The sequence below is a fragment of the Phocoena phocoena genome, chromosome 4 (genome assembly GCF_963924675.1).
Source record: "Phocoena phocoena chromosome 4, mPhoPho1.1, whole genome shotgun sequence".
Taxonomy (NCBI): Eukaryota; Metazoa; Chordata; class Mammalia; order Artiodactyla; family Phocoenidae; genus Phocoena; species Phocoena phocoena.
The window spans coordinates 75,121,210-75,136,701 of record NC_089222.1 but is presented as its reverse complement, the minus strand read 5'-3'; the positions used below and the strand labels follow the sequence as shown (position 1 = coordinate 75,136,701).

Sequence of the window (15,492 nt, the reverse complement as noted above, 5' to 3'; positions counted from 1 at the left end):
CACCTGACATTCAAATAAATTTCATATGAATCAAAAATTTATAAAACCACAAAAATGTAGAAGAAATGAAAAATCTATTTTTTTATAATCCATAGTGGGGAAGACCTTATTAAGATATACACAAAACTCAGAGGCTATTACTTTATAAAGGAGAAAATCTAACCGCTTACATGTTAACTGAATTTAACAAATTGAGTATTTCTGTATATCAAAAACCACCAGAAGGGCTTCGCTGGAGGTGTGGTGGTTAAGAATCCACCTGCCAATGCAGGGGACACGGGTTCGAGCCCTGGTCCACATGCCACGGAACAACTAAGCCCATGTGCCACAACTACTGTGCCTACTCTCTAGAGACCATGAGCCACAACTACTGAGCCCGTGCTCTAGAGCCCATGAGCCACAACTACTGAGCCCACGTGCTGCAACTACTGAAGCCCGCACACCTAAAGCCCGTGCTCCTCAACAAGAGAAGCCACCACAGTGAGAAGCCCACGCACCACAACGAAGAGTAGCCCCGGCTCACCGCAACTAGAGAAAGGCCGCACATAGCAATGAAGATCCAATGCAGCCAAAAAATTAAAAAAAAAAAGCCCCATACAGTTATTTACTGATAACAATATATATTGGAGAGCTGTTTTTAAGTAAGAAAAAAGCAAAGTAAAACAAGGGAACATAGCAATGTATAAAACATGCTCCCTTTCCATGTTTAAAAAAATGGGGGTTGGGGGGGACTTCTCTGGTGGTCCAGTGGTTAAGAATCCGTCTTGCAATGCAGGGGACACCTGCTAGATCCCTGCAGGTCAGGGAACTAAGATCCCACATACCGAGGGGCAACTGAGCCCGTCCGCTGCAACTACTGAGCCCACGCGCCACAACTACAGAGCCCACATGCTCTGGAGCCTATGCGCCACAACTAGAGAGAAGCCCACGTGCCACAACTAGAGAGAGAAGCCCGCACGCCGCAATGAAAGATCCCATGTGCCACAACGAAGACTCGATGCAGCTGAAAAATAAATATTTTTTTAGAAAGGGGGGGAGGGAGAAATGAATTTGTTTGTGTGTTAATATATACATTTATGGTGCTACATGTTACTAGAAGGATACACAAGTAACTCAGAAACTGCTATTAGTTGCCTCAGAGGAGGAGACCGGGGTGGTTGGCAGGCAGGAGGGAAGAGACTTTTCACTATATAAGCTTTTGTTCCTGTTGAATTTTGTGCTATATGAATGTCTTACCTATTCAAATATGTTAAATGAATTATTTTGATTAATTCAATCAAAAGGACTTAGAACATTAGCAAAGACATTTTTCTTACAAGAAGATTTGGATAATTAACTTCTAAAATGTCACAACTAAAATAATTAACACACACAAAAATTCACAAAAGAAAAAGCTCAAAAATAACCAAGATATGCAAGTTATCTACACAAGTAAATATTCTAATTTACACTAATATTACCTCAAGACTGAAAAATCCATCTTGCAAAAGCCTTCAGAAATTATAAAGTGACACAAAGAAAGAAAAGAAAAAGAAAATCGCTAACTCTATATGACAGTGATTTCCAAAGGAATCTTCTTGGCCATTCTGCCAAGAAAGTAAAAGACACCGCTCACTGCTTCAGAGCAGTTTATCTTTTATCTGCTCAATATACTGGACTCCCTTATTATTTTTTATTTAAACAAAGGCTTTACAGTGAAAAGTCTGAAGACTACTACTACAGGACATCATTTAAAAAATAATCTTTTGCTTTCCAGAATCATGTATTTTCAAGAATTATAGTTCTTAGGCAAAAAGCTAATTAGAGCTAGTTGTTGTTTATTATAAAAGTTTGCATAATGCTTACCTGAAAACTCGCCCATAATTCCCATGTACTTTATATACACCATACAGTCGGTCTGCTACTCTCTGGAATAAATATTCGAAAGAAATTGCTATGAAGTCAAAGTTACATAAAGATTACTTAAAAAAAAGATTTTATCCTCATTTAAAATACATACATATATATATATATATATATGCTTAGCACAATAACCTTGAAAAATATGGAAAAGAAGCTTAAATCTCCCAAAGTTTCATCATGGGAGATAATTATATATTTTTAATTAACGTTTTAAAATTTCCTATACCAAGAGTGCTACTATTTTTAACCAGCAGGTTACTATTACTTTTATTTTATAAATTTATTTATTTATTTATTATTTATGGCTGTGTTGGGTCTTCGTTGCTGCACGTGGGCTTTCTCTAGTTGTGGCGAGCAGGGGCTACTCTTTGCTGTGGTGCACGGGTTTCTCATTGCGGTGGCTTCTCTTGTTGCAGAGCATGGGCTCTAGGCACGTGTGCTTCATTAGTTGCAGCACCCGGGTTCTAGGGCACGTAGGCTCAGTAGTTATGGCTCGCGGGCTCTAGAGCGCAGCCTCAGTAGTTGTGGTGCACAGGCTTAGTTGCTCATGCGGGATCTTCCCAGACCAGGGTTTAAACCTGTGTCCCCTGAATTGGCAGGAGGATTCTTAACCCCTGCACCACCAGGGAAGTTCCCAGGCAATATACCTCTGTGCTACTTTATCAAGTTAATGCCTTCTAACCAACTAACATTAGATATTTTAGTAACAGTAGAATTACAATTTAGGTCACTGAGATAAAATATGTACTGCCTAGAGACTTCCCTCGTGGTCCAGTGGTAAAGAATCTGCCTTCCAATGAAGGGGACGTGGGTTCTATCCCTGGTTGGGAAACTAAGATCCCATGTGCCGTGGGGCAACTAAGCCCACGCGCCACAACTACTGAGCCCAAGTGCCCCAACTAGAGAGCCCACATGCCGCAAACTACAGAGCCCATGCACCACAACTAGAGAAAGAAAAAAAAAAACCCACGCGCCACAACTAGAGAGAAGCCCACGTGCCACAACAAAGAGCCCAAGTGCTGCAACCAAGACCCGACGCAGCCAAACATTAAAATAAATGAAATAAATATTTTTAAAAACTACAAAAACAAAATAATGTACTGCCTAGCCATTCACACAAATTTTACAAAAGACAAAACAAAACACCATATGCAGTAATCTCCTTTACTTTCCCCCAAAGTATTATGGACATGAACTAGAAGATCAAAAGTCAATCCCACATAAAACCCTAAAAAAGAATTCCTAGTATATAATTTCCAAATGTAAACCCTGAATTTACATTCAACCCCTCTAGTTCCTTACTCAAACATGAGTAATTTGAGGAATTAGGCATTAACCATACAATAATTCTTAAACCTTTCAATACTTCAGCTTAAACTGAATGAACCACATTGTAAAAACCTGGAGCAGGCGTAGAAGGATCATAAAATGTTTTCCGTCTCTCCTTGACCTGCTAGACTAGAGGGCAGCACACTACAGGTCCACAGCTTGTTTTTGTAGTCTTATTGGAACACAGTCATACTCACTCATATTAGCACTGTCTATGGCTGCTTTCATAGCAGGGTTGAATAGCTTCAACAGGGACCATATGACCCAAACAGCTGAAAATATTTACTATCTGGCCTTCAGAAAAAGTTTGCCGACCCCTGTACTATACTCCAATTTCAGGACAAAGTTCATAGTCTTTACTATGCTTGAAACTTTCCAGGGCTGTCCACAGACCTCTAAACTAATTTCTCTGGGATGTTATTTCCCAATTATTTTTTGAGAGCCCTACAGAGTGTCAAAGGGTTGGTTGGTTGTTTAAAGTGGTTCCATTGTCAAGTAAGTTTGGGAAATACTGAGATTAAAATGTTTAACAGGTTTTTTTTCTGCAGGACTTTTTTGAACTTTAACACTATATACGAATCAGGACTATTGAGAGAGAGTTGGTTTGCAGTAGGGAACATGTTACAGGAATGGCATTCCAAAGAATATAAAACAGAAAATGTCACTCTAGAGTACTAACTTTTGCAGATCCTCGTACTTTTTTTTTTTTTTTTTTTGCGGTATGCGGGCCTCTCACTGTTGTGACCACTCCCATTGCAGAGCACAGGCTCTGGACGCGCAGGCTCAGCGGCCATGGCTCACGGGCCCAGCCACTCCGTGGCATGTGGGGTCTTCCCGGACCGGGGCACGAACCCGTGTCCCCTGCATCGGCAGGCGGACTCTCAACCACTGCGCCACCAGGGAAGCCCCGTACCTTTTTCTTTTGGCCGCGCTGCATGGCATGCAGGATCTTAGTTCCCCAAACAGGGATCGAACCCCGCCCCCTGCAGTGGAAATGCGGAGTCTTAACCACTGGACCGCCAGGGAAATCCCTAGATCCTCATACTTTTAAAGATCAAACGTCCTCCTGACAGCTGAGCATTTTATCATCTACCTACGATATTAAGTATAGAAGAGAGGGAAAGAACTTGTTAAATAACCACATAAGAATAAAAACTAGAACAACTTAAATACAAAATGCATACACAAAATAATTGTTCAAAGAAAGTTTCTGAATCCCCGGTATTTAAGTGGTTTTTTTTTCTTTAAATTTTATCACTCCTGGCAGCTGATACAAAAGGAACTTTTACCATGATAATTAGAGCTCTGGAAAATACTTTGGTCCATAGAACATGACAAAAAGAGGCAAGAGTTCTCAGACTCCAGAAAGGTGAGCAACCACACAAGGAACTACTCTATTGGTGAATGAGGCAACAAAGAGCCACTCAGCAGTTGTTACTGGACCAGCAATGTTTCTGGCATGAACTACTCATGGAAACAAATTGTTCTAGCCAACCAAAACATGAGATGATTAGTATCTAGATCATCAGGCAGTGAGAGAAAAGATGAAGTGAGGAAAAATTACAAACTATAGACCCAAAAATATCATTTCTAGAGAAAAGTAAAGACAAAAATGGCAGGTAAATAAATCATGAATTATTAAAACCTGAAACCAGATTAATTCAGTGGTCATTGGTAAGCAAGAATCATGGTGCCAGGTAAAGGGGGCTACACACAATGATTTAGTCTACACTGCCACTCAATTTCAATTCTGTTGACACGCCTTTCTTTTTGAAAAGTGATCATCTGACAACTGACAGGGGAGGACTGACACCTAGCAAATAATATGACAACAGAAGAAATTTGACAGACTCATCTTATCATCCTCCCCAGTTCTGAATCACTTGCAACTATGGTAAGACTGTCTTCTCTATCCTCACTGAAGCAGTAGGGGATTAAATGTTAAATGTTAAAAAGGACACAAAGTCTTATGACAGTCTATTAGATAATCTTATTTGAAAAATCTGGACACATAGCTTTTCTTTTGAATTATCTCCTAAGGAGGCAATGATTGAGATTTAGGACTCCTGATACTACTGCCAAAATCTTTCCCAAAGGAACTGTATGTAATACTTTACACAATGCCACTGTCACCAAATATTTCACAAACACTAGATATTACCATCTTTATATATGACTACAAATTAAATGTTAAATAGTGCCTCAATAATTTCAATTTACATTTTTAGAGTATTAGCAAAGTTAAACATTCCTCCCTCCCTTTTAAATTTGATTTCCCCTAGAGAGGCAGCAAATATGGTTGTAGGAAGTAAGGGATTTGGAGTAAGACAAATGTGAATTCAAATTCCAGCCCCTGGGACTTCCCTGGTGGTCCAGTGGTTAAGAATATGCCTTCCAATGCAGGGGACGTGGGTTCAATCCCAGGTCAGGGAACTAAGATCCCACATGCCAAGGGACCACACATAGAAAGAAGCCCATGAGCCACAACAAAGAGCCGGCATGCCACAACAAAAGATTCCACGTGCCGCAACAAAGATCCAGTGCTGCAACTAAGACCCAGTGCGGCCAAAATGAATAAATAAATATTAAAAAAAAAAAAATCCAGCTCCTTCTTACTTTAGGGTTTGACTTTTGAGAATTTATTAAACTACTCTTAACCTTAGTATTATATCATTCTCTTGGAAACGTGGAAATGAACCTCATCATATGACTGAGGATTAAAGAAGATGACATTTGTAAGGTACCTGGCAATAAGCAAGGTGGCTCAATGAAAATCAATTCTCTTCTCCCTCAATCTACCTGAATTCACGTTCTCTGTCAATATACTATTTGTAGGTGGTTAAGAGCATGGGTTCTGGAGTCAGACAAAGGTTTAAATTCTGGCTTCATCATATCTATTTATAGTATAATATGAGGCAAGTTACTTAATTCATTTGCCTCTGCTTCCTAATCTATAAAATGGGGACAGTTACAGCACCTACCTTCAAAGGGCTACTATCGGAATTAGTTAAGAATAACACAATATGTTTGGCTGATATACAACAGTAAATAAATATTAGATTAGCATTATTTTCCTTTTGTCTTAGTTTACAAAACATAGATTATCTCATCTGAGTCTCACAACTCTATGAATAACACACTCATTCATATAACAAATATTTATGTAGTACCTACTATGTGCCAGGCAGATATTCCCATTTTCCAGCAAAGAAAACAAACTCTGAAAGGTTAGTGGATTTGCCTGAAGGACCTGGTAAATGCCAGAGACAGGTTCTAAATCCAGCTCCTCTCAGTCTATGGCCACCTGCCCTTTCTGGTTTTTCTGTTTTGACGTCTTAAATATTAACTCTTTAACCTTTAGTCATTTATTTTTTGCCTTTTCTACTTTCAAAAGAATTCTCCTTGTCAGAAAAGATAGCCAAATAATTCTATTTCCTCTTCATCTGTTAACAATTCATCATCTGTATCAAACAGTGTCTAAGCCTTCTTCTCCTGACACTCTGAATGCTACAAAAAAGCCCTCACTGTGGTGATTTCTGTGTTGTTCGCAGGCTTCTGTCAGTGTTGGGCTATAACCTTCCATTTTTAACTGTTATGTCACTGTCTATGACTAAACAGCCTTTCTCCTAATTTTAGAACAATCAAGATTTTAGCTATTCTGTATTTTCCATTGGCATTTATCTCATTTATACAGTCAGAATTTCAATTTCACTCACAGAACAAGTGCTGCCTTTCCTTTGAAGAGCTCAAGCTGTCTTTTATGTCAATTAAGTTTCTGAAGCCTGTTTTCATAAAGTTTAGGGTAAATATATCAATACCCAGAATTCTCTTACTTGTGTATTGTAAGCTCTCTGATGACAAGGTCATTTTTCTTTAAAGGTCATATTTCTTGTCAAATATACATTACTAACCAGTTCTCCCTGGCTGGTTATAATTAAATTCAAGAAGTAATTTATGTTACTGTTTTTTAAGATTTTTTAAACATAAAACTGTCAGCACATACATCCATTTATTCATCCATTCAGTGAATATGTAGTGGGTGCCTACTCTGAGTCAGGCATTATTCTAGGGATTTGACAGTGAGAAAACAAACTCCTGCTCCTGGGAGCTCACATACACTAGTAGAGGATATAATTAACAAATGAGTACAGAATACAATGTCAGTGTTGCTATAAAGACAACAGTGATGACAGAAAATGACAGGCCGCTGAGCCTGAGAGTCCGGAGCCTGTGCTCCGCAACGGGAGAGGCCACAACAGTGAGAGGCCCATGTACCACAAAAAAGAAAAAAACAAAAACCTTGAAAGAATAAGATATTATATGTAGATCTAAAATCCCACACTTAACTATATTCCAACAGTGAAATGGTAGGCCCTTCGATAAGATGTCAAAACAACCATATACAGACTACAGAGAAAACTATAGGCTAAAATTCAAGTTATTTATGCCAGAAAACATTTCACATTTTTTTAAAAAATGCAATTTAGGTGATGAACACACCAAATGTGAATATAAAAATCAGTTATTCATCATAAATATCTTCCATTACTTAAAAACATAACGATTAAATGAGAAGCACTTCCTTTTTTTTTTTTTTTTTTTTTTTTTGTGGTACGTGGGCCTCTCACCACTGTGGCATCTCCCGCCGCGGAGCACAGGCTCCGGACGCGCAGGCCCAGCGGCCATGGCTCACGGGTCCAGCCGCTCTGCGGCATGTGGGATCTTCCCAGACTGGGGCACGAACCCGTGTCCCCTGCATCGGTAGGCGGACTCTCAACCACTGTGCCACCAGGGAAGCCCAAGCACTTCCTTTTTTTTTTTTTTGCCCAAGCACTTCCTTTTTAATGTCTGTCAAAAAGTTCTTGGGGACCACTTACAGCTCTGACTCGAAGAAGATGTGAGATGACAGACTGTAGTTCATCACTGTAGTGTTTTAGTTCTGTAAATCTCCTGAAACAGGAAACAAAACATCATTTTTCTCATGAAAAGTCAAAAACTGAAAGACAAAATAGCAGTTCCTGAGAATAATAAAACTGATTCTATTTAACTATTTGCTAGCCTTAAACATTTACACACCGATGCAAACTCAGAAAGTTCTAAAACAAAATAACCATATTTTCTCTAGATATTTTTAAAGCCAAGAAAAGACTTCATAATTTACACTGTGGAACTGAGATAGAGATAATATTTGTTAGTTTGAAAACAAAAAAACAGGAAAAAATTTATGGTGCTAAGAAAATCTTATGGTGCAACCATAAACTCATTGTCTCTAACAATCTTCATGCTGCTCAGTAATCTTTGTTTCTATAATCTGATGTCTGCCGTTCTCCATAAGACCTGAAACTTCTATTACCACCGTTCTTCCAGCAATGTAACACCTGACCTCACCCTCCTCAAAAATTTGTTTCCCTGACATCAGTGTTAATTTCTCATGATTTTCCTTTTATTCTCTGGTCATTCCTAAAGTCTCCTTTGCAGGACTCACTCCCTTCACTCATCTCTTATACCGCCAACTTTAGTGTGCAAAGGACTCCTGAAGTGTTTGCTAAGAGCACTACTGAGGGCCTCTCAGTAAAAGAGGGCATGAGTAACCACCACAACTGTACACAGGAATAAATTCAGGAATCTGAATTTATAACAAACGCATTCACAGGATTCAGATGCTGGCAATCCTCAGATTACACTTTGGAAAATGCCCTTCAAGCACTGGCTTCTTTAGGATTCAGCCCTAGGTCCTCAACCATTTTACAACCAATCTTTCAATCTACACAATCTGTGTGACTTATTCACAAAGCTTCACAATTATGATCTACATGCTGCTGAACTCCAAATATATAACTCCAGCCCAAATCTCTCCTAAAAGCCATATCTATGAAGCCAACTAACTAGCAGACATTTGTACCTGTTTACATATCCAAAGCTCAACTTATCTTCCCCTATCCCATCAAATCTCTCTCCTCTATTCCCTAGCAGTTTAAACAATGAAACCTAGGTGCCACCTGTATTTCCTTCTCCTCTCTTTCATCCCATACATTCTACCACTCACTCAGTCTACCTCCTAAATATTAGCCAAGTATTGCCACAAAAAGTAGAGACTCAAGGTCCTCCTCCTCACTGCTTTTAACAGTCTAGTTTGAGTAAAAATAAACATGCATGAAGAGGTATCATTTGAAACCTCTGAAACAATCTTTCTGGTTTTCTACATTTTAAGAAAGAATGGAATTAAAGCATTTTAGTGATATAAACTATTTCAGTAATGGTATGAATAATAATTAATCTATTGGGCCAGACAGACCTAGAACAGGGATTCTGTATATTAAAAATCTGTTACAACAATGACTGATATAGATAATTCTCTTATCTAAAACTTAAGGCAAACAAATTCTATTACTAATTATACATTAATTATATACTTGAACAAGAACTTAGGAGCAAAAAACTGCCTTGTTTATGTTATTGGTCATATCACATTTAAAATTCTATATATAATGTAGAATATTAAACAAAATTTAGCAATCTAGAAAAGCTGGTAGGTCAGAAAAGGGAAGACAAACATTCAGTTGACAAAATATTTTTCATTAAATTAAAAAACATTCAACTGACAAAACAATAATATTAAATATTAATTTAAAAACTGTCTCATCTACATGCTCCTCTAATGAATGTACATTCACCAATGTCATAAACTTTGATGCTTAGGTTTTCCAAAGCTTTTTTGGAGGGTGACATAATTTAGTTCTTAACCTAGAGAACATCTCATATACCATGGATGTCATTATAGCCCTTATAAAAACCGCAGTGGAACCTTAAATGCATATTACAAAGCAAAAGCCTTTCTGAGAATGCCCCGTATTGTATGATACAACATTCTGGAAAAGGCAAAACTATGGGAACAGTAAAAAGATCAGTGGTTGCCAGGGCTATGGGGAGGGAAGGATAAATAGGCAGAGCAAAGAGGATTTTTAGGGCAGTGAAAATACTTTTTATGATACTGTAATGACACGTACATGTCATTATACATTAGTCAAAACCCATATAACATGTAACACCAAGAGTAAACCCTAATGTAAACTATGGACTTCGAGAGGGTAACAATGAGTCAATGTAGGTTCATCAATCATAACAAATGTACCACCTTGGTAAGGGATAATGGGGGTGGCTCTGTATCTCTAGGGGTAGCTGTGTAAGTGTAGCGGCAGAGGGTACCTGGGAGCTCTGTACTTTCCACTTAATTTTGCTAGGAACCTAAAACTACTCTAAGAAATAAAGTCTATTAAAAAAATAAAATAAAAACCTCAATGGTTACCATCACAATTTCTTAATTACCAAACTTTAAAGTATTTATTTGTATTTTATATTCAAAATGTATACTAAAAACCAGAGGCACAATGTTAATGTGTTATGGTTTATAAAGTCCAGCACAATAGGCTATCAGACTATGCAAACTTGGCCTTTGTCTGCTAAGAATTTACACTCTGTAGAAGTTAACGCTGAAGGCCTGACTAGAGAAATTCTAACAGACCTCATAAACTTAGTCACCAAATATGGAAAAGCCTCATCTACCTAAGCACATTTCTACCTAGAAAGTTATAGCCGAAGCAAGCTTCAGGTAAAGGTCCATATAATGAAGAGCCTGAATTATCCACCAAATTCAGAGAATGAACAAAACCAAATCTTAAATACTTAGATCCCACCCTAAGGAAAGTTATTTCTGAATACACCAGTTTTCTTTAATATAGAAATGCTCTCACAAACACCAAAGTGACACTGATGAAGTCAGGTAACTGTCATATAAATACATCTCCACGAAATTATTATACTAGTATGCAACTATCAAGTTTTTTTGCTATTCAAAGTAGATAGTTTATTATTAAAATAAATAATATATTATCTTGAGTTTTGTACATATCTGACAAGCAAAGTCTAATAAGAAAAACTATTTTATATGAAATTTAAATTATTTTTCTCATTTTTCTGATACCTTAAGCAACACTCAATAAATCCTTCTAGGAAAAAGCAGTGGTTTAATTTTCTAAAACTTCAGTTACTTACAACCTTAATCCCAATTAAATTACCAAATTTCAAAATCAGTTTTAGACTGTAAAAGGATTTCACTAACGTGAATTACTATTTAAAATATTTAGCAAATAAAGTGCATACATTCAGAAATGAAAAATTAAATAGATTGATAGGCACCATTCAAAACAACATTGTAACTGTTATTAAAACAAAACCTTACTTGTCTGGGTTTTTCACTCTGAATGTTGCATTAAGCGCTTTTAACCTGGAGTCTGCCTGGAAAAAATAATTTATTCACTTAATACAATTACATTTCAGGGTTTAAATCCAAACAGTTTTATTTTCCCTTTAGAATTAAGATGCTCAAGTACAGTTTTCTTCGTATCATTTGTGTCAAACACATTAAACATACCCCAAAAAACAGTTTAGTAGTTATTTTTTAAAACACTACAAAAATATTTATAAATTAAACTGAACACATGGCATTCAGTAATACCAAAGTAAAACAACTGTAAACACCAGTACACTAGCAACCATATAGCTCTGCAATATTATAACAAAATAGGTCATGTGAAAAAAGTAGTTTACTTTTTCTCTAAATCAAGAAAAACAATGATCTATACATATAAACTAAATAAAACTACTGCTTTGAAGCCTGTGCATTACTGAGATTCGTTCTCAGGTGGAATGTAAACCAAATGTACATTGGTTTTTCTCATTTTCATAATCAGTATTTTAGAAAATAAAGAAATATGGAAATGCCTGTACTAAATTAAAACTAGCTAGATGAGGACTTCCCTGGTGGTACAGGTTTGATCCCTGGTCAGGGAACTAAGATCCCACATGCTTGAGGTGCGGCCAAAAAAAAACAAGCTAGATGACATCAAATTAATTCCTTTCTAGCTGGCAGGAAATGTTACAACTTTTTAACTACCTTTACTTATTTCTAGATATTTCAACACAACTATTTAACTACCTTTACTTATTTCTACCCTAACTTATTTCAAAGGAGAGACAGAAGGATCAACATGAAATAATAATTTCACTGTATAAATTTATACTTAATATAGCCAAATCCTCTCCTCTTATCATATGTTCTCATTAAAATAAAAAAATTATAAATAAATAAATATATATATATTTTTTTTCTGACCAAGGCACAAAAATGATACAGTTCATAGAAGGTAGCTCAATCAGTAATCAATTTCATGATGTGGTTTGGTTTTGAAAATCCCAATCAGCTTGAATATTTTATATTATTCCAACTTATAAGCCCTAATTACAAATACTCCCAAAATAATAAACAAACAAAAGCAAAACTACTAGGGCTCCCCAGATTACATGGCTGAAGAAATAAAAACAAATGCAACAAATACACCACTCCATAAACCCAGCCTCCTAAACCTTCAGACCAAAAGCAATTCAAAGAGCTATCAAGAATATCTAAAGCTTAATTTATCATTGAATTCAGGGGATTCTCTTATTTCTAAAATGGGTATTTTATCAATTCTTGACCTTTCTTACATCTCAAGGGCAAAGGAGCTAATGCATGTGAAAGTCCTTACAATTAAAGCAACTATGAATTTAAGGCATATAATATTACTCCCTTATGTTCTTTAAGTGAATTCAAATCACTAAACATCAACGTGTTAATGACTTTATAGTCACATGCAAATGAGATTCTTTAAATAAGGATGAAATTACATAAAAACCATCAGTAGAAAAGAAAATTTTCATGTGTATCTTTTTCTGAATCTCATACTTAATACTACCAATTAATTTATTTTTTACTTTTAATATTACCATCTTACCACTATAGAAGGCATATAAAATGTAAACCATCACCATCCTAACCTTTGCTTACCAAGCATTCTGTCAGGTCAGTCCATCATAACACCCCACTCAACCTGCTCATCATTTCACAAGATTCCATAATAAGAGAAATTGCTTAAAATGTCATCAAATCAGAAACTTCTCCCCAAAGCTAGATCTCTAAACACCTACCTAGGCTGTTCCAAATCTGACGGTTACCATTCATCCATCTTATCAGGTTCCCCACTAAATATCTAAAGAAGCCCTTATATAATTGTTTCATACCACCCTACTTTATCTCCTTTAATACAGCACTATCTGAAATCCGCTGAGTTGTTTTCTTGTTTCCTAGCTGTCCACTAGAATGTAAGAGCCACAAGAAAAGCACAATGTGAATGGGGCTCCTAGAGTTGCACAATGGCTGCCACGGCAATACTTTAATCTTCTTTGTTCATTCCTGTATCCCCAATGCCTCCCAATGCCTGGCACAAGAAAAATATGCGATAAGTATTGGCTGAATGAAAAAATAACCCCGAAAAAAATAAAATAACCCCGACTATTCTACAGCCCCAACTTAACTTCCTTTCCCATGTTCTTTAATCCCCACCTCTCCTTCCATTTCCAATTACTATTACATACTTTACTTTCCTTGTCCTAGACCTTGTCTTTCCTTTATTTTATTTTCAGGTTCTTCCCCCAAACCTTGTCTAGTAAACCATTACCAGCTTGCCCTCTCTCTAACATTCTTCCTTTACCCGCTAGGTTGACTCCACTGCAGGTTCCTCACTATTCAGGTCTCAGCTCAAATGTTCTCTCTTCAACCATGTGATGCAGTTTTCCCAGGACAGTCCTGGCTTACACCTGTTGTCCCTAATCTAATTATTAGCAGACCCCCTTTTTATTCTCAAAAGTGTCCCCATTTGAACAATAAATTTTGTCACCTATCTCAAAATAACCCCTAGAAAAAAATCCCTGCTGTCATAATCTCTCACAGTAATGATTGTTTCACTTTATATCACCTATGACTTTCAAAGTATCTTAAATAAATGTTAACTTAAAGTCTCCAACTACTTACAATACAAACTCCATAAGAACATGGGGATAATGAATGTTTCCAGCGTATTCGCTGTTGTATCCACAGCACCTAGAAGGGTACCTGACAGTCTGTAGGCACCCAGCATTTGGAATCTCCAGGATTAGCAGAGATCCTAAAGGCCCAGATCTCTCTGGCAGTCCTTGCTCCAAGCAACAGACAGGGTTCTGGATTCTTCTGAGTCAGCCTAAAATCATTTAAGGTTTGGGCATATGGATGACACTTACTTTCATGTAAGTAACTTACTGAGAGAACTGAGTTAAAATGATATTACTTTAAACTAAAGTATTGGGTGGAGGACTTCCCTGGTGACACAGTGATTAAGAATCCGCCTGCCAATGCAGGAGACATGGGTTCGAGCCCTGGTCCGGGAAGATCCCACATGCCACAGAGCAACTAAGCCTGTGTGCCACAACTACTGAGCCTGTGCTCTAGAGCCTGACGAGCAACAACTACTGAGCCCGCGAGCCACAACTGCTGAAGCCTGCATGCCTAGAGCCCATTCTGTGCAACAAAGAGAAGCCACCACAATGAGAAGCCCTCACACTGCAACAAAGAGTAGCCCCTGCTTGCCGCAATTAGAGAAAGCCTGCGCACAGCAACAAAGACCCAACGCAGCCAAAAATAAAATTAATTAATTTTTTTAAAAAGAGGGAACTGAAAACAGACAAATACCATATGATTTTTTAAAATAAATAAATAATAAAGTATTGGGTGGGCCAAAAGTTTTGTTTGGTCTTTTCCATAAGATGGCTCTAGTAGCACTTAGCTGTCTTTAACTTCATTCGAAACAATTTTGTTAGACTGTATGTGACAGCTGTCATATCAGCAAGCATTTAAAAAAAGACAACAAAATTGGTGAATTTTTGTGTAGCAATTTTAATACTGAAGATGGAAGAAAAAAGCATTTTCAGCATATTATGCTTTATTATTTCAAGAAAGGTAAAAACGCAACTGAAACGCACAGAAAGTTTTGTGCAGTGTATGGAGAAGGTGCTGTGACTAATCGAACATGTCAAAAGTGGTTTGTGAAGTTGTGTGCTGGAGATTTCTTGCTGGACAGTGCTCCACGGTCAGGTAGACCAGTTCAAGTAGACAGCGATCAAATTGAAACAATAATTGACAACAATCAACATTATACCGCCATTAAGTCACTTTCTCGAGTTCCTCATCTAAAAAACTGGAATAATATTAAACTAACCTCAAAGGTACTGAGGCAACTGTCAGCAAAAAAACACGACCATGTATTAGAGTACAGTGCTTAAGCACATAGTAAACATTTAATGTTAATGATATTCAGATAAGATACTGCTTTAGGTTCTAACTTTTTTTTTCTT

General features: G+C 37.2%; 1 protein-coding gene across 2 annotated transcripts in view; it reads right to left on the bottom strand.

The window, feature by feature from the left end:
• Positions 1–15,492, bottom strand: part of SNX4 (sorting nexin 4) — a 62,289-nt gene that overhangs the window by 24,059 nt on the left and 22,738 nt on the right. For both annotated transcript variants that reach the window (XM_065876321.1, XM_065876320.1), the window contains exons 6-8: positions 11,471–11,526; positions 8,109–8,181; positions 1,846–1,907 (exon numbers count right to left, since the gene is read on the bottom strand). In XM_065876321.1, coding sequence (XP_065732393.1) covers positions 1,846–1,907; positions 8,109–8,181; positions 11,471–11,526 — 191 coding nt within the window. The remainder of the gene's footprint in view (positions 1–1,845; positions 1,908–8,108; positions 8,182–11,470; positions 11,527–15,492) is intronic.